The 19,291-nt window shown below is 39.1% G+C and overlaps 1 protein-coding gene across 22 annotated transcripts in view; it reads right to left on the minus strand.

Moving 5' to 3' along the window:
- The window catches only part of DST (dystonin), a 497,316-nt gene that overhangs the window by 175,578 nt on the left and 302,447 nt on the right, over positions 1-19,291 (minus strand). For 20 of the 22 annotated variants that reach the window (XM_022581520.3, XM_022581525.3, XM_089918929.1 and 17 more), the window contains 8 exons: positions 15,386-15,498; positions 15,184-15,290; positions 7,943-8,062; positions 5,741-5,836; positions 5,120-5,247; positions 1,954-2,047; positions 1,511-1,665; positions 10-472 (listed from right to left, as the gene is read on the minus strand). In XM_022581520.3, coding sequence (XP_022437228.3) covers positions 10-472; positions 1,511-1,665; positions 1,954-2,047; positions 5,120-5,247; positions 5,741-5,836; positions 7,943-8,062; positions 15,184-15,290; positions 15,386-15,498 — 1,276 coding nt within the window. Of the gene's footprint in view, positions 1-9; positions 473-1,510; positions 1,666-1,953; positions 2,048-2,165; positions 5,100-5,119; positions 5,248-5,740; positions 5,837-7,942; positions 8,063-15,183; positions 15,291-15,385; positions 15,499-19,291 lie in introns of those variants that run through there. The other 2 variants (XM_089918927.1, XM_022581524.3) reach the window with 2 other exon arrangements.

Raw genomic sequence — 19,291 nt, forward strand, 5'->3', positions numbered from 1 at the left:
TATTTTTACCTGCATCTCATCAACCCAATTCAAAAGATCCTGAACAAATTTCATGTTGATTTCCTCTTCTGTTAAATTCTGATCCAGTAGAGACGACTTGAGAAGGGGCTTTCGGATCTGCATCAGCTTCAGAGTTTGCAGGGAATTTGTCTCCACTCCTGAGCTGAAATTTGGAACTAATCCTGATGGGAAGCCAGGTGTATATGCAGGAGTGACAGATGGGGTCAGGCGGGAAGTCAGCCCTGATGACAGGCCTGAGGTCACGCTGGACGGGGTCAGGGAAGGCGTTAGACCCTGGGTCAGCCCTGAATTCAGACTGGCATTTAAGGTCTGTGCAAACCCTGAGTTTAAACTCTGACTGATTCCTGATATCATGAGCTTCGTCTGCTCCGCTGTCAGCACGCGGCCTTTGCTGTACACTGAGGAACATTCATTCCTTAAGGCCAGGATGTCATCGCGCAGTTTTGCAACCCTGGAAAGAAAATCAAAAGGGATAAGCTATAATATAAGAGGCATTTTTCTCAAAGAGTGAACTCTAATGTAAACTAGGGACTTTGATTAACAATAACATATCAATATTGGCTCATCAGCTGTAACAAATGCATCACACTAGTGCAAGACGTTACTAACAGGAGAAGGGGCTTTGAGGGGGGATATGGGAACTCTGGACTTTCCACTCAATTTTTCTATAAACCTAAACTGCTCAAATAAATAAAGTCTATTTTAAAATGTCATTGTAATCACATTGATAAAAGTTTGCATCACAATTTTTTTCACTGAATGTTGTACTATAAGTACTCTGCATATTATCACGATTTTTATAACTATAATTTATAATGAACACAATTACTACACTATAATATCATTCTCCTACTATTTGACATGTAGGATTCCAAATTTTTGTTACTATAAAATATTTCTGACATGAACGAAGGCTTTTTTCCCTATATTTATTTAGATATTTTCTATATTTAGAATTACTATAGATTCCTAAAAGTGGACTTACTGGGTCAAAGCATCATTTATAATTTTTGTTTTATATATCTCATGTATTTAGATATTTACATATATATAGTATTCAACCTGAAAGGTTCCATTCCTACTCCCAAAGCTACTTCTCAGAGATACAGATGTTTATGCACATATATTTCTTCCAATACTTTATTAGGAACATTTTCATGATAAGATAAACAGAAAACTGAAATGCTGACTTAAAAGATAATTTTCACATACTGTCCCTTTTTCAAATATCACACATGAATATTTCAACTGTATGTTAGTTACTACAGAGTTAAATATTATATGTATCATAAAATTTTTTTCTATTACTTACCTTTGAAGAACAAAACCTACTAAACACAACCAAATATGACAGAATTAACATGACACACATTTTCAACAAAAAAGAGCTTAAGAAATATTTCATAAAATTGTCACACTCTAAATTCTTAATGCAGGTGCCATGAAACAGTCACCCAGAAGGACAGGGCTGACCAACAAGCACTCTTACCTCTGTACCAACTGGTCTGCCTGGTAGTATTTTCCATCAATAAGAATCTGTACATCAATTACATGCTGGCGTAAAAGGTTCTCACATTCAAGGACATACCCGGCAATTTCTGCTTCATTCTGAAACTGCACCCCGGATTCTAATCTTTTAGAATCCTGTATTTTTAAAAGAACTCAATATTAATTCTACATTAATTAATTAATTAAACAAGTTTCAAAACTAGCCTCAAATATAAAACTCAAAGTATTAGAACAGAAGCTACTTGGATTTTCTCTGTTTTCCCTTTTGCTTCAAAAACATGTTTTCCCTCAAGAAAGCAAAGTAATCACAATCTTTAACTTTGCTTCAGTAGACCAATCTACCCAACATTATGCAAAGTTTTAGTTCATCCGAACACACTGACCCACCTACTGCAATCCCACCAGCTCCTGAAATGAACTTACAGACTGGAGAGCGTTTCGAGCAAGCATCAGTTTGTCTTCACAAATGACACTGCCCCTCTGAACTCGGCTGGCAATCTGCTGCAACATGTCCAATCTAAAAGAAGGAACGAGATAAAATAAAGCCTCTCCCTCTAAAGTCATAGAGTTGGCCATCCCTGAAAAATGCAGCCCACCAAAAGAAAAAACACAATCCCACACCAATGACTCCATACCTGTGTCCATCAAAGGATTCATTGCCAAAGCTAATGCAGGAATTGATCAGCGTTGGACCACAATGAACTGAGAGGAAATTTTCATTTGAATCAAGACTGGTTCGTGTGCTAGTCGTGTTACTAAACACAGAATCACTGCTACGGTAACTGTAACTACTGCTGTGCATTCTTATCCTTGCAATGATGTTCTTTCCTCCACCATTAAAAGTAGACTCAAAAGTAGAAGGTCTACAAAAAGCGCTACTTCTAACGGTGAAGAGTGGCGGCTGAATGGTACAGCTTTTAATGGCTCCTTAAATATGCTCCAACGTGCATATTCAACACACAGCAAATAATACACTGATAGCTATTCAGAAGAATCTCACCTAGAGCCATGGGTTTACTAGCTGAGGTCTGCCTTTTGTAGCCTGCACTAAAGCCCTACAAGTATGGACAAGGCAGGCTGACTGGGGCGTCACTGGAGAAGACTTGCCAAATATTTTCACCAAGAGTCATCCATTTGCAACTGCCTCAAAAACAACTCTGATGCCTCCCAGGAGCCCAGGTACGATTAGAAAAGGTTATTCCGGCAAATCATCAGCTAAAAGAACACAAAGAGTCAATCAGATCCTGATCACAGCTTTTTGGAAAAGGCCAGGTCGGTACTGAACAACACAGGGTTAAAAACTGATACTTACAAGCACCTATAAACAAATGAGTTTGAGGAGAAGCAAAGTACTTTTCCTTTTTAACCACCATGGTGTTTGTTGATTAGGTTAAATTAATGGAAAATTGTCCGTTTACCTTTCTTTATAGGATGAGCTCCCAGGAATGTTAGGTCTAATCGTACTGAAGTTACTTTACATTTTTAAAAGCCAAAGTGCTAAGAAGAATATCAGTGCAATGCTTGCAAATTTAATTTGTCTGTGCTTATTTTTCCTTTCTATAGGTTATTACCTGGCCTAAGATCATTGGCTCTTTCGCATCTGTTTTTTACACACTCCCACACTGCACAGCTATTATTTTGCAATACAGAGTTAATGCCAAAAAAAAACTTGTTGCATCAAGAAAAATGAAGGCATTGAATCAGCCAAGCCCCTAAATATTTTCCTGTCCCTAACACTGCAAGGCAAAACTGTTGCTTCTCCACCTAGAGGTAGATACTGTTCTTTTCACAAGGCAAGAAAAGGAAATTTGAGAGTGCCATGTCAGATACAGTTAGTAAAAAGAAAAGCACAAATAGTAATAGCAGCCAGCACCTAACATTTCTGAAGCAATTGTTACATGCCAGGAAATTAACTAATCATTTTACAGACATACTCAGAACCACCAAATGCAGTAGGTACTATTACATCCTGTTTACAAAGGAAGAAACTGAAGCTTAGAGAGGTTACTGAATCTAAGATTACAGGGCTTGTACACTGAGCTAATAATTCATCCAGGATTGACTGGCTCCTAGACCTCAAACTCTTAACCATTGCATTCTTTCATTAACATATATTAAAATCCAGCTGCTAGTCTGTCGACTAAAATCTACCGCGTACTCTTTCTGTGGCATCCTTTTCCACTCTTTCTGATGAGATGCTGAGCGCCCCATCTGAACCACCCAGAATTATCTCCTCCATAAAAGGTCCATTCTGGGTATTTCGAGCTTGTTCTGGTTCTAATGATCTAGTTATGTAGACAGAATAGGCTGCTTTAACAAGAGTGTCATCAGTGATTTAATAAAGGCCTGACAAGTTAGACCTGCCCCTGTATCTTCAACACATTAGTTCATATTTCTTCCATGTGGAAGTTACGAGGAGGCGCAGAGAGCATCAGGATACTGATAGCAGGCAGGGTGTTAAGTGTTGGCGACACGAGGAACTACAAAAACAGGAATCTGTCTCCATGTTACTAGAGCTCACAACTGTAGAATGGGCAGCCCTTAACCAATCACAGACACAAATACAAAATTACAACAGAGATGACGGCTATGAAGGAGCAATCCATATAAACAGGAGGGTTATCACCAAGACGTCTGAACCAACCTGGGAGACTGTGGAAAGTTTCTGGAGGAAATTACATTGAAGCCGAGATCTGAGAAAGACGAGGAGTGAAGAGGGGATGAAACAGACTTCCCAGCCAAAGGATCAGACAGTGCAGAGATCTCATAAATGGGGGAGGCTGGGACTTTGGCAAGTCAGAGCTCCTGAGAGGCAGACGGCGTGACCGCACTGCAGAAGCGAGGCGGCGTGGGGCCAGTCGGGCCTGAGGGCGATGCCTGGCCTGGCCACCGGTCCCCAGGCTGTAAGGCCAGTTCCATGGACTCAGGCCACACAAGCCCCACACACCACAAGTCAGGCTGGGATGTAAGGACTACCCCAGAGACACATCCATCCAACAAATGTGTCCTGAAGACCAAGCAGGACCTTCCCTGGCAGCTGGGTGTAGCGGGAGAGAAAGGATGAAGGTCAGTGATGTTTTCAGGGCAAAAAAGCAGAGAGGGAACTTAAGCTAGCATTTACTAAGTGTTCTCTAGAAGCGGCCTCACTGCCCTTCAAATAGAGGGTTCACTGCCCCGTAGAAAGAGGGCCGTAGCCAAAAATACAACAAGAAACAAGGTAAGTTCATGGTTAGTCTATGTTATGTATGGATGAACTTCTGGATCCAGGCCCTGGCAACTTTAAAGTCAGTTGGAGAAATTCTCATGGGTCATCCTGATTGGCTTTAAAACCGTAACCATCGTACGAGATGAGATTTCACACACCAACCTAGGCCCTCTTCAAACACTACTTCACCGATCCCTCCTCAAACCTCCTGGAAGAGTTTCTAGATAAGAAAATGGAGAATCAGAAAGGCTAAGTGACTTATTCAAGGTCACACAGCCAAGTGAATGTAAAAGGTAAATGTTGGTCTCCAAAGCTTAAGTTCTTTCCACGACACAGGCTGACCCCTCCCACTGGACACCCAGGGCAGAGGCCATCCCCACTCACCTTTCCACTTCGGGACGAAGAGCCTTCTCCCTCTCGAGCATGGCAATGATGAGCTTTCCCCACTCCTTTTCTATGTCATTGGGATGATAACCTTGAAGGAGTTTGATGCGTCCAAATTCTATCCAAATCTAGAGAAAACAAGAACATAAAAGTTAATGTGAAGCAAAGATGTAAAAAATTATGTTTCTTACATCAAGGTATATCATTAAAGATAACATTGGATACCTTATGATACCACTTATATGTGGAATCTAAAATATGACACAAATGAACTTTACGGAATAGAAACAGACTCACAGACACAGAGAACAGACTTGTGGTTGCCAAGGAGGAAGAGGGGTGAGGGAGGGATGGATTGGGAGTTTGGGGTTAGCAGACACAAACTATTATATATAGGATGGATAAACAACAAGGTCCTACTGTATAATAGCACAGGGAACTATATTCATTATGCTGTGATAAACCATAATGGAAAAGAATATGAAAAAGAATATACTCATATGTATAACTGAATCATTTTGCTGTACAAGAGAAATTAACAAAACACTGTAAATCAAGTATACTTCAATAAATTTTTTTTAAAATATTACATTTGACAATACAAAGGAAATTTCTTCTTACCTCTAATAATTTATACAGGCGTTTAATTTTTGATTTTTCTGTCTCCTTTGGTGGAATTTCTGCTTCTTTAAACTGTAAATACTGATTATAAAGTGCCTAAAAAGAAAGGGAAAATAAATGAAGGGCCAAACTTCAAAGACCTGTTTTCATTATCACATAATGTCACCACTTCAAACGCTATTTACTCTGTCGCGTGCCCTCGGTGACATTCCTTTATAAAACAGACACTCAAGGACGCTGCTGATTCCCAGCCAGTCGGTAACCAGGCTGTATGGGATCTGAGGAGGGTGTAATTATGGCTATGAGCCCTGATTCAACATAGGCTACCCAGCCATCTGGATAGTGAAAACCACAGCAGTATCTACTATGGCTCTACTGACAATCTCTCATTATCCAAACAAGAAAATACATACTTTAAAAGATCCACTTCCCAAATGCCATACTTTAGCTTTTAGTTTTTGGAAAAATCATCTGATGCAATTCCCATAAAAAGGGGTGGGGAGCATTCTCCTCTATTTCATGGTCTATCCTTGAAAACAGAATTCTCATCAGATAGATAGGACTAAAATTTTGTTTCAATATCCCATTGGCCAAATTAAGCAGATCTTATAAGTAAACGAGACAGATGCTATTGGTTGCTGCTATTATTATAAAAGTTTGAACCATATAATTAAATTACTATCTAATTTATAGATATTAACTTGGGAATCTCTTAAATATGTTTATTATATTTATTAACAAGGACCTTATAAAAATTATGTTGATAAAGCATCTCCACATTTAATAAGTGTATACTAATTATTTCATCCTAATTCATGCTGCTTTAAGACAAGTCCCTGCAAACATTCAGGCAGACACATTTCTTTGAAGGATTCCATTTAATGTTTTGCTGGCTAATAAAATTATTTGGTATTTCCCCACAATATATTTTTTTCCTGTATCACGTCCTATCCCAGGCAACGGTCAGTAATCTGTGTAGTCACTCGAACTTCTTTAATAATTTAAGAATCTGTATTAACCAGAAGCCAGCAAGAATTTACTCAAATGTCTGGACAAAAGGAATCCATCTGGAAATAAATGGAACTTGAAATCTGAAAATTGGTTTAAACTCAAAATGCACCATTTCAGGATGTCCATAGGTGAATAAGCACGGAATGCCATCACGGGCTACCCACTGTTCACAGTAGACATGCTGATAGAAGGGGGAGGAAAGCTTTCCTGCCAGGAGAGGTTCCAGCCACAGAGGGAGACATCACACAAACAGCTTCAGAGAGAACTTAAAACAGCATCACATCGACACACACCAAGGAACTTTGTGCCAAGGACAAGTTCCCCGTGGCAACGTGAATAAAAGCTATTCCACAGATGTTCCGTATAGACGCATGGACACAATTACTAACGTTAACAGGGCCCACCCTGGGTTAGGACCGTTTTTTGCAATGCTAGTCTGATCCAGAAAACAAAGTCTGCAAAATTCAAGGAATTAGACTTTGTTTTTCATATTCGCATTACCCATTTCTTGAAATAAAGTACACTACTTTGCTATGACAAATCCCAATGTACAAAATGAGACAACTTATTTTCAATACGTTTCTATATCTGTACTATCTTTTAATATTTCTATAATGTCTCTGCTCAAAGAGATGGACCCAGGTTCTTAGGTAGTAGTAAATGTTCTACTAAACCAGGAACTCATTTACTCTGGGAGTCAGATATGTATTTTCGAATTCATGGTGAAAGACGCTATGTACCTCCTGCTGTACCACAGGAGCCTCTGAGGCCGTTTTTTAACAGGATGTGACCACAGGCACAGGCCCTGCCACGGTCGCATTGCACAAGCTCCCGCCCCCCCTCGTGCCCCAGCCATCTGCTGGCTCCAGGCATCTCCCAGGCACCAAAGAGAATCTGGCAACGTCACTTCCAGAAACCTTCCCAAATTAAACCTTAAACTCTCAACAATTCAAACCAAAGGGACTATAAATTTCTTTAAGATGTTGTCACTATTATCTTTTAATTATTAATGTTGACTTCCATTTTCTCTGTACAATAGGAGACGAATAAATAAATAATTTGCCTGATGATTAGCACCTTGCCAAGGGCAATTTTTCTTCAATTTCTGAAATGACAGAACCATTTCAGCATTATTTAAAAGTTTAATAATAAACTCAATCCTACTTAACTTCTATAGGGACACAGACAGACCTTGAGTTCTACAGGATTATTAGGAAATGTTCTCTCGGACATAGTGGTCACATGGTGTCTGATCCACTGGACGAGGTAGTTGACCATATTCTGGTATTCAATCCATTTGACTTCAACATCCTACAACGAGAAGATGGCAGAGAAGGTCTATATCTGCAGATTGTTAACGTTCACCTCTAACACAATCTGGCCAGAGGTCATTCTGTGGATTTGCAGGGCTTTAAGCCTGACGGAGAGGACCAGCTCCATGTTTTCTTCCTTTCCACCCGGTCCCAATCCTTTCCACTTAAACAGTCTTAAAAACACACGATCAACATCTGACCACTAAGACTAGCCTAAGGAGTGCCAGCTTTGATCCAGGGATCTAGGCTGCCTGAAGCACTGTGTTACAAAGGCTTCAGAGGCTGCATTGAAATGTAGCAGAAAAAAAAGAACACTGTGATCAATTTGGGGTGTTTTCCAGGCACTCAAGAAAGGCACTCAAAAGGCTTAGCCTGCATAAGCCAGGTTAGTTGCCCTCTCTGCCAACCTTTCTAAGTCCACCTTATATCTGAAAGTCAAAGAGCTATGCGATACATAGGAAACCAGACAGGAGTGAAAACTAGAGGAAATGTACATGTGGGATGATTCAAGTACTGTTAGGCAAACTTTTTTTAAAATGGAGGAGACTGGAAAACTGTAAACTGCCTTAATTAAGTATTTGATGACTGCTTATGATGTTCAAAGCATTGTGCTAAGCATTGTAATAAAAATATAATACTTCAAGACATGATCTCTTTTATCAAAGAGTTTCTGTCTAGATGAGGACTCAGAGAGTCATAATATAAAGTTACGCAAAACGAAAAGCAGCATTTAAGAAGTGCTGAAATAACGGAAACGGGTACGTACATGTGAGGCGCTGAGGTAAGAATCAGGTGAGCATAAATGTGCCTCAAAATGATCACTGAAGGTTTCCTGGGAGAGGGAATCCCTGAGCAGTTGTACCATGACCAGTAATTGTTGGTGGCTGGCAGAAGGAGCAGAGAAAAGATGGGGGATGGGGGTCAAGGGAGTCAGGACTCTGAAACAGAAATGCCCCGGACACCACAAACAGTCCATGTGGGGAATGATGTGGGTAAGCAGAACTGATAAAAGGCAGAATTGTGGACGTCAGAACATCCAGACTGGGTTGAACCTTGCAAGCCACATGGAGCCACGGAAGTTTTTCTAGCTCATGTGGCGACAATGTGCAGAGTTATGGGAAGAGAAAAACAATGGAGAAAGTAAGCCAAAAGAAAGCTGTCATCCTCATTCTAGTGAAGGGGTAAGAGTGAGGAACTGGGTACAGGCAGTGAGAAGACCAAGCAAGGAATGGCCACAATAACATTCTGGAGCAACACTCAACCCTGAGTCACTGGCAGACACTGGAGCAGAGGGGGAGCATGGGACCAAGTCACTTGGGGACCATCCTTTGTGAGAAAGAACATGAGGAGAGAATGGAAACAAGCCTCAAGCAATAGCACACAGAGGCGAAATAAGAGACCTGAAAGGGGAGCTCCCAAACCTTCAAAGTGAGACAGAATAAAGGAGAAATCTGCAGGAGGAGTGGAGAAGTCAGGGTGAGGGGGGTCCCCCCAAATGCACGTCATGTACAGGGTGTCCCGTCCTCCAGAAATGCACAGCACTTGTCAGCAGGACCAGCGCAAAACACACCGCTGAAATGAACTGCACAGACTTTGGGAAGCAGTGGACTAAATAAAGAGCCCAAAGCTACTCGTCAGAGACCATGTCCTGCTACGAAGAAGCTCCGTTAATTTGGCAAAATCAAATCGCCCTCCTTCGGGCCTCACCTTTAAATGAGAAACCAACTCAGAGCCACCTTATCTCCTGGGATCATGTAAGTTAAAAAACTTGAAAGTGATTTCAAAAGTGAGATATTCTCTGCATACCTTCTCTGCAGAGAAGGATACCAAGCAGGGCAGCTGTAAAACAGCAGTAAGTTTAAAAAGAAAATCTCTAAATTAAGTGACCTATTAACTTAAATCCTTTAAAAAATATTTGATAATTAAAAACTGTAAACTCATACAACTTGACAGCAAAAAAAAATAATCCAATCGAAAAAAGGGCAGAAGACCTAAATAGACATTTCTCCAAAGAAGAAATACAAATGGCCAACAGGCACATGAAAATATGCTCAACCACGCTAATTATTACAGAAATGCAAATCAAACCTACAACGAGGTACCACTTCCCACTGGTCAGAATGGCCATCATTAAAAAGTCTACAAATAACAAATGCTGGAGGGGGTATGGAGAAAAGGGAACCCTCCTACACTGTTGGTGGGAATGTAAATTGGTGCAGCCACTATGGAGAACAGTATGGGGGTTCCTCAGAAAACTAAAAATAGAATTACCATAAGATCCAGCAATCGAGCCTCATCTACTAGAGGGCAGACAGCAGAAGCAAGAAGAACTACAATCCTGCTGCCAGTGGAAAGAAAACCACATTCACAGAAAGACAGACAAAATGAAAAGGCAGAGGACTATGTACCAGATGAAGGAACAAGATAAAACCCCAGAAAAACAACTAAATGAAGTGGAGACAGGCAAACTTCCAGAAAAAGAATTCTGAATAATGATAGTGAAGATGATCCAGGACCTCAGAAAAAGAATGGAGGCACAGATCGAGAAGACGCAAGAAATGTTTAACAAAGACCTAGAAGAATTAAAGAACAAACACCTAGAAGAATTACAAAACAAACAAACAGACATGAACAATATAATAACTGAAATGAAAAATACACTAGAAGGAATCAATAGCAAATAACTGAGGCAGAAGAACGGATAAGTGACCTGGAAGACAGAATGGTGGAATTCACTGCCACGGAACAAAATAAAGAAAAGAGAATGAAAAGAAATGAAGACAGCCTAAGGGACCTCTGGGACAGCATGAAACGCACCAACATTAGCATTATAGGGATCCCAGAAGGAGAAGAGAGAGAGAAAGGACCAGAGGAAATATTTGAAGAGATTATAGTTGAAAACGTCCCTAACATGGGAAACGAAATGGCCATCCAAGTCCAGGAAGTGCAGAGAGTCCCAGACAGATTAAACCCAAGGAGAAACATGCCGAGATACGCAGTAATCAAACTGACAAAAATTAAAGACAAAGAAAAATTACTAAAAGCATCAAGGGAAAAATAACAACATACAAGGGAACTCCCATAAGGTTACAGCTGATTTCTCAGCAGAAACTCTACAAGCCAGAAGGGAGTGGCACAATATATTTAAAGTGATGAAAGGGAAGAACCTACAACCAAGATTACTCTACTCAGCAAGGATCTCATTCAGATACAATGGAGAACTAAAAAGCTTTTCAGACAAGCAAAAGTTAAGAGAATTCAGCACCACCAAACCAGCCCTACAACAAATGTGAAAGGAACTTCTCTAAGTGGGAAACACAAGAGGAGAAAAGGACCTACAAAAACAAACCCAAAACAATTAAGAAAGTGGTAATAGGAACATACATATCGATAATTACCTTAAATGTAAATGGATTAAATGCTTCAACCAAAAGACACAGGCTCGCTGAATGGATACCAAAACAAAACCCAAATATATGCTGTCTACAAGAGACCCACTTCAGACCTAGGGACACATTCAGACTGAAAGTGAGGGGATGGAAAAAGATATTCCATGCAAATGGAAATCAAAAGACAGCTGGAGTAGTAATACTCATATCAGATAAAAGAAACTTTAAATAAAGAATGTTAAAAGAGGTAAGGAAGGACACTACATAATGATTAAGGGATCAATCCAAGAAGAAAATATAACAATTATAAATATATATGCACCCCCAACATAGGAGCATCTCAATACATAAGGCAAATGCTAACAGCTATAAAAGAGGAAATCAACAGTAACACAGTAGTGGGGGACTTTAACACGTCACTTACACCAATGGACAGATCATCCAGACAGAAAATTAATAAGGAAACACAAGCTTTAAATGACACAATACACCAGATAGATTTAATTGATATTTATAATTCATTCCACCCAAAAACAGCAGATTACACCTTCTTCTCAAGCGCACACGGAATACTCTCCAGGACAGATCACATCTTGGGTCACAAATCAAGCCTCGGTAAATTTAAGAAAATTGAAATCATATCAAGCGTCTTTTCCAACCACAACGCTATGAGATTAGAAATAAATTACATGGAAAATAACATAAAAAACAGAAACACATGGAGGCTAAACACTACGTTACTAAATAACCAAGAGATCACTGAAGAAATCAAAGAGGAAATCAAAAAATACCTAGAGACAAATGACAAAGAAAACACGACGATCCAAAACCTATAGGATGCAGCAAAAGCAGTTCTAAGAGGGAAGTTTATAGCAATACAATCCTACCTCAAGAAACAAGAAAAATCTCAAATAAACAATCTAACCTTACACCTAAAGGAACTAGAGAAAGAAGAACAAACAAAAGCTAAAGTTAGTAGAAGGAAAGAAATCATAAAGATCAGAGCAGAAATAAATGAAATAGAAACAAAAAAAAACAATAGCAAAGATCAATAAAATGAAAAGCTGGTTCTCTGAGAAGATAAAACTGATAAACCTTTAGCCAGACTCAAGACAGAGAGGACTCAAATCAATAAAATTAGAAATGAAAAAGGAGAAGTTACAACTGACACCGCAGAAATACAAAGCATCATAAGAGACTACTACAAGCAACTCTGTGCCAATAAAATGGACAACCTGGAAGAAATGGACAAATTCTTAGAAAGGTGTAACCTTCCAAGACTGAACCAAGAAGAAACAGAAAATATGAACAGACCAATCACAAGTAATGAAATTGAAGCTGTGATTAAAAATCTTCCAACAAACAAAAAGTCCAGGATCAGATGGCTTCACAGGTGAATTCCATCAAACATTTAGAGAAGAGGTAACACCCATCCTTCTCAAACTCTTCCAAAAAATTGCAGAGGAAGGAACACTGCCAAACTCATTCCATGAGGTCACTGTCCCCCTGATACCAAAAGCAGACAAAGATACTACAAAAAAAGAAAATTACAGACCAATATCACTGATGAATATAGATGCAAAAATCCTCAACCAAATACTAGCCAACAGAATCCAACAACACATTAAAAGGATCATACACCATGATCAAGTGGGATTTATCCCAGGGATGCAAGGGTTCTTCAATATATGCAAATCAATCAATGTGATACAGCATATTAACAAATTGAAGAATAAAAACCATATGATCATCTCAGTAGATGCAGACAAAGCTTTTGACAAAATTCAATACTTATTTATGATAAAAACTCTCCATAAAGTGGGCACAGAGGGAACCTACCTCAACATAATAAAGGCCATATATGACAAACCCACAGCAAACATCATTCTCAATGGTGAAAAACTGAAAGCATTTCCTCTAAGATCAGGAACAAGACAAGGATGTCCACTCTCATCACTATTATTCAACATAGTTTTGGAAGTTCTAGCCACACAATCAGAGAAGAAAAATAAAAGGAATCCAAATTGGAAAAAAAGAAGTAAAACTGTCACTGTTTGCAGATGACATGACACTATACACAGATAATCCTAAAGATGCCACCAGAAAACTACTAGAGCTAATCAATGCATTTGGTGAAGTGGCAGGATACAAAATTAATGCACAGAAATCTCTTGCATTCCTATACACTAACAACAAAAGATCAGAAAGAGAAATTAAGGAAACAATCCCATTCACCACTGCAACAAAAAGAATAAAATACCTAGGAATAAACCTACTTAAGGAGGTAAAAGACCTGTACTCAGAAACCTATAAGACACTGGTGAAAGAAATCAAAGATGACACAAATAGTTGAAGAGATATATCATGTTCTTGGATTGGAAGAATCAATATTGTGAAAATGACCATACTACCCAAAGCAATCTACAGATTCAGTGCAATCCTTATCAAATTACCAATGGCATTTTTTACAGAACTAGAACAAAAAAATCTTAAAATTTGTATGGAGACACAAAAGACCCTGAATAGCCAAAGCAATCTTGAGGGAAAAAAAGGGAGCTGGAGGAATCAGGCTCCCTGACTTCAGACTATACTACAAAGCTACAGTACTCAAGACAATATGGTATTGGCTCAAAAACAGAAATATACATCAATGGAACAGGATAGAAAACCCAGAGATAAACCCACACACCTATGGTCACCTAATCTATGACAAAGGAGGCAAGGATATACAATGGAGAAAAGGCAGTCTCTTAAAATTTGTATGGACAGCTACATGTAAAAGACTGAAATTAGAACACTCCCTAATACCATACACAAAAATAAACTTAAAGTGGATTAAAGACCTAAATGTAAGACCGAACACTATAAAACTCTCAGAGGAAAACATAGGAAGAATGCTCTTTGACATAAATCACAGCAAGACCTTTTTTGACGCATTTCCTAGAGTAATGGAAATGAAAACAAAAAAACAAACAAACAAACAAATGGGACCTAATGAAACTTAAAACCTTTGCACAGCAAAGGAAACTATATATATATATAAAAAAAAACAAAACAACAACCAGGAATCCCATGCCTGGGCGTATAGCCAGACAAAACTCTAATTCAAAAAGATACATGCACCCCAATGTTCATAGCAGCACTATTTACAATAGCCAAGACATGGAAACAACCTAAATCTCCATTGACAGATGAATGGATAAAGAAGATGTGACACGTATACATACAATGGAATATTACTCAGCTGTAAGAAAGAATGAAATAACGCCATTTGCAGCAATGTGGATGGACCTGGAGATTGTCATACTGAGTGAAGTAAGTCAGAAAGAGAAAGACAAATACCATACGATATCACTTATATGTGCTATCTAAAATATGACACAAATGAACTTATCTATGAAACAGAAACAGAATCACAGACATAGAGAGCAGACTTGTGGTTGCCAAAGGAGAGGGGGTTAGGGAAGGCGTGGAGTGGGAGGTTGAAGTTAGCAGAACTATATTCAATATCCTATGATAAACCATAATGGAAAGTAACATTAAAGAAAAGAATGTGTGTGTGTGTGTGTGTAACTGAATCACTTTGTTGTACAGCAGAAATTAACACAAAATTGTATATCGACTATATTTCAATTTAAAAAAGTCATATTAAAAAAACTGTAAAAAGCACTGTCAGAGAATTCAGTCAATTCTGAGTCAGCAGCTTCAGAATGGAAAAATCAATACTCACGTTTGCACCAATGCCTTCACCACCTTCAGGGACTTTGGGAAATGCGTCATAGAGAGATGATACATAAGTTATTACTGATTTTTCATCAGGTGAGGAGACATCAACATCTAAAAGCAGCAACATGAATTATTTCAAAATGCTGATCAATTACTTTGTATCAGACTTTCCAGCCCGTGGACATCTGGTCAAAATAATCACTCACCTTCAGGATCCAGAAGTCTTATAACACCGATTTTTTCTGCTACATAGAAAGCGTGCTCTAAATTTGCAAGGTTGCTTTGAACAGCAACAGTATTCATGTCTATCAGGTCCGGCCTAGGAAAAAATGCACCATATTAATGGTGTTTTTCACTTGCCAATTCAACATGAAATTTACATGTGTACCTATTGACATAACAACTCCTGCAAATATTATTACGAAGCCTGTGTTGAAATACAGTTTTTCATCCAGTCTTTACCAGTCTGTGAACTAAAAACGACCCCTGCCATATCAGTAAACGAAGGATGTTGCAGCCTTGAAGCCATCACATTACAGCCACCCCGACCTTGAGTCCTAAGGGAACTCAGGAAGGAAACAGGATGCCCGCCATCAAACCATTAGACACTGCAGTCACCCCTGATGATGCACCCTGAGAAGACTCAGAATGAGAAAAGCAGGATACTGGCCCCAGACAGCAGAGGTGCATACCAAAGGAATGATTTCAGTAAGCCCAGACTCTTGCATCTTCCCATAGAAAAGCGCTAAATTCCTTAACTTGAGATGTCTGCTTTTCTTTAATTAACAGTAATCACTTGATGTTCCAACTCCCTGGTCTTTGTTGCTCCCCACTTGCCTCTTCAGAGCAGTCCCTCAGAGCTATCTGAGATGCTGTGTCCCGGGATTAAGTCCTCAGTTTTGTCCACCGAATAAAACACAACTTTCAACTTTTAGGTTGTACATTTTTCAGTCGACACTCGCTTCTCTCATAAACTTTTGTGTGCCAAAAGCAAATGTAGGAAAATACAACAATTTTAATGTATAAACTTTCAGCAGTCTACAAATTCCTCATGATCAGAATATATTGGGTTGGCCAAAAAGTTCCTTCATGTTTTAAGTAAAAATAAAAGACACATTTTTTCATTTTCAACAAGAACTTTATTGAACAACGTATTCACCGTTTTGTTCCACTACCGTCTGCCATTTTTCAGGCAACTTCATAATTCCATCTTCCCAAAACTTTTTATCTTTTTGAGCAAAGAACTGTTCCAGGTGCTTTTTACAGTCTTCCAGGGAAATGACATTTTTTCCATTAAGAGAATTTTGTAAAGACTGAAGTAAATGGAAATCCGAAGATGCAATATCTGGTGAATACGGTGGATGAATCAGAACTTCCCAGCCAAGCTGTAACAGTTTTTGCCAGGTCATCAAAGAAACATGCAGTCCTGTGTTATTCTAATGGAAGATTATGCATTTTCTGTTGACTAATTCTGGACACTTTTTGTCGAGTGCTGCTTTCAGTTGGTCTAATTGGGAGCAGCACTTGTTGGAATTAATCGTTTGGTTTGCCTGGAAGGAGCTCATAATAAAGAACTCCCTTCCAATCCCACCATATACACAACATCACCTTCTCTGCATGAAGACCGGCCTTTGGTGGGGTTGGTGGTGGTTCATTTCTCTTCCGTTCCGTATCATTGTACAGTATCCACTTTTCATCACCCATCACAATTTGTTTTAAAAACGGAACATTTTTATTTTGTTTAAGTACAGAATCGCATGCAGAAATACAGTCAAGGAAGTTTTTTTTCACTTAACTTATGTGGAACCCAAACATCCAAGCTATTAACATAACCAAGCTGGTGCAAATAATTTTCAATGCTTGATTTGGATATTTTGAGTATGTCGGCTATCTCCCGCGTGGTATAAGGTTGATTGTTCTCAATTAATGTCTCGATTTGATCACTATCAACTTCAACTGGTCTACTCGACCGTGGAGCATCGTCCAGTGAGAAATCTCCAGCATGAAACTTCACAAACCACTTCTGACACATTCGATCAGTCACAGCACCTTCTCCATATACTACACAAATCTTTTGTTGCGTTTCAGTTGCGTTTTTACCTTTCTTGAAATAATAAAGCATAATATGCCAAAAATGTTGCTTTTTTTCTTCCATCTTCAATATTAAAATGGCTACACAAAAATTCACCAATTTTGACAAGTTTCTTTTTTTTAAATGCACGCTGATATGATAGCTGTCACAATACAAGCTAACAAAATTGTTTCGAATGAAGTTAAAGACAACTAAGCGCTACTAGAGGCATCTTAATGCAAAAAGCAACAAACCTTTTGGCCTACTCAATATATGAATATGTGTCGCATTCAATCTATTTAAACCCCACTACCTCAAAAGCATCCATCTAATCCAACTTCTTCTCATCCTGGGAGCAGAGATCAAGCCCCACCTCCTCTGTGGTGCCTTCACTCATCTTTCCAGCCCTCATTTCTTTCCCCTCTGTTCCCTGAACTCTTTATAGTCTTGGGCCTGTGTCAGTTAATTTGGCACCTGGAATAATCACATACTTCTTTGCCCTCTAAATTCACTGTTCAATGTGCAGGGCACATCTTGTTTCTCCTGACTGGTCAACTCTAAGACTGCAAGAACCATGTGGTTTTAACGAACCTTTGTATTTTATCCTTCTGCTGAGATAAAGAGTGGCGTATACATTGTAGACACTTAATAAATATCTACCAATAAATTGGTAAGTAGGTTTGTTAGTAAATTGAACCATAAATGAAAGACTAAAATAAGCATTAGCTTATGTCTTCACGAGCACACATTACACACATACACACCCCGGATTTCACCTCTTTCTAATCTGTGAGACTTCCATGATGCTCTAAACCACAGGGATAATTGAGGCTGGCTCTATCTACATATAAGACAAGAAAAGACTTCCTGAATACTCCTTGAATACAAAGTGACAAAACACAGTAGCTGGAAACTTAGCTCAAGGCCAGAAGCCAGTCAAGAAACTTTCCTCTCAAAACCAAAGCATTAAAAGAATGCAGAAACAAATGTGAAAACAGTAAAGTCTTCAAAAAGAGTGGCACCCACCTCTAAAATCTCTAAGAACCTGTTTCTCAACATCTAAGGAAAGGCTCTCTTTCCAACCACCAAGGGCAATCTGCTTTTCTCAAAATAACCCTTTGAGGGTCTGCAGAAAGAGTGGGAGGGCTCAGAGGTAGTATGGGAGGATGAAACACAATTATTCTGAACACTATGAGAAGACTGTTTACACGAAGAAAATATATCATTTATCTTAGGGAGGGAAACAGAAATCTGTACTCTTATTTTTATCTGATGAGAAAGCAGACCTCCAAAGAAATCTACTCACAGTTTTATAGCCCTTTGAAGTGTTCATAACCTTGATTTTTTTTTTTTTTTTTGTGGCATTGGGTCTTCATTGCTGCACGTGGGCTTTCTCTAGTTGTGGCGAGCTGGAGCTACTCTTCATTGTGGTGCGTGGGCTTCTCACTGCAGTGGTTTCTCTTGTTGCGGAGCATGGGCTCTAAGCACACAGGCTTCAGTAGTTGTGGTGCATGGGCTCAGTAGTTGCGGCTCGCGGGCTCTGGAACACAGGCTCAGTAATTGTGGCGTGTGGGCTTAGTTGCTCCGCGGCATGTGGGATCTTTCAGAACCAGGGATTGAACCTGTGTCCCCTGCATTGGCAGGCAGATTCTTAACCACCGCACCACCAGGGAAGTCGAGAAGTGTTCATAACCTTGAAATGTAACTACCTACCTACCTATTTCCCAGGAATTATTTGGAAATTCTTTAATTCTTTTCACATTACCACCAATATGATCACTGAAAAGGGAACCCACATTGATTACACAAACTATGAATCTACTGACAACAACATAGGTAAATGACATACCTAAAAATAACATTTTTTATTCACAGAAGTATTTTGAAGAATCTTCCAACTTCAGGATTACTAAACAGGTGTGGATGATAGTCTAGACAAAAACAAACCTCTGAAGTTCAAAAAATTATTTTGCGTCCACAAAGTTCTGACATTTTAAAGAAATAAAAAACCAACGTTTCTGAGTTTGCCAAATCTCCCGAC

The sequence above is a fragment of the Delphinapterus leucas genome, chromosome 10 (genome assembly GCF_059928025.1).
Source record: "Delphinapterus leucas isolate spDelLeu-1000000601 "Yukka" chromosome 10, BTC_Dleu_Yukka2, whole genome shotgun sequence".
In the NCBI taxonomy this organism is placed as follows: Eukaryota; Metazoa; Chordata; class Mammalia; order Artiodactyla; family Monodontidae; genus Delphinapterus; species Delphinapterus leucas.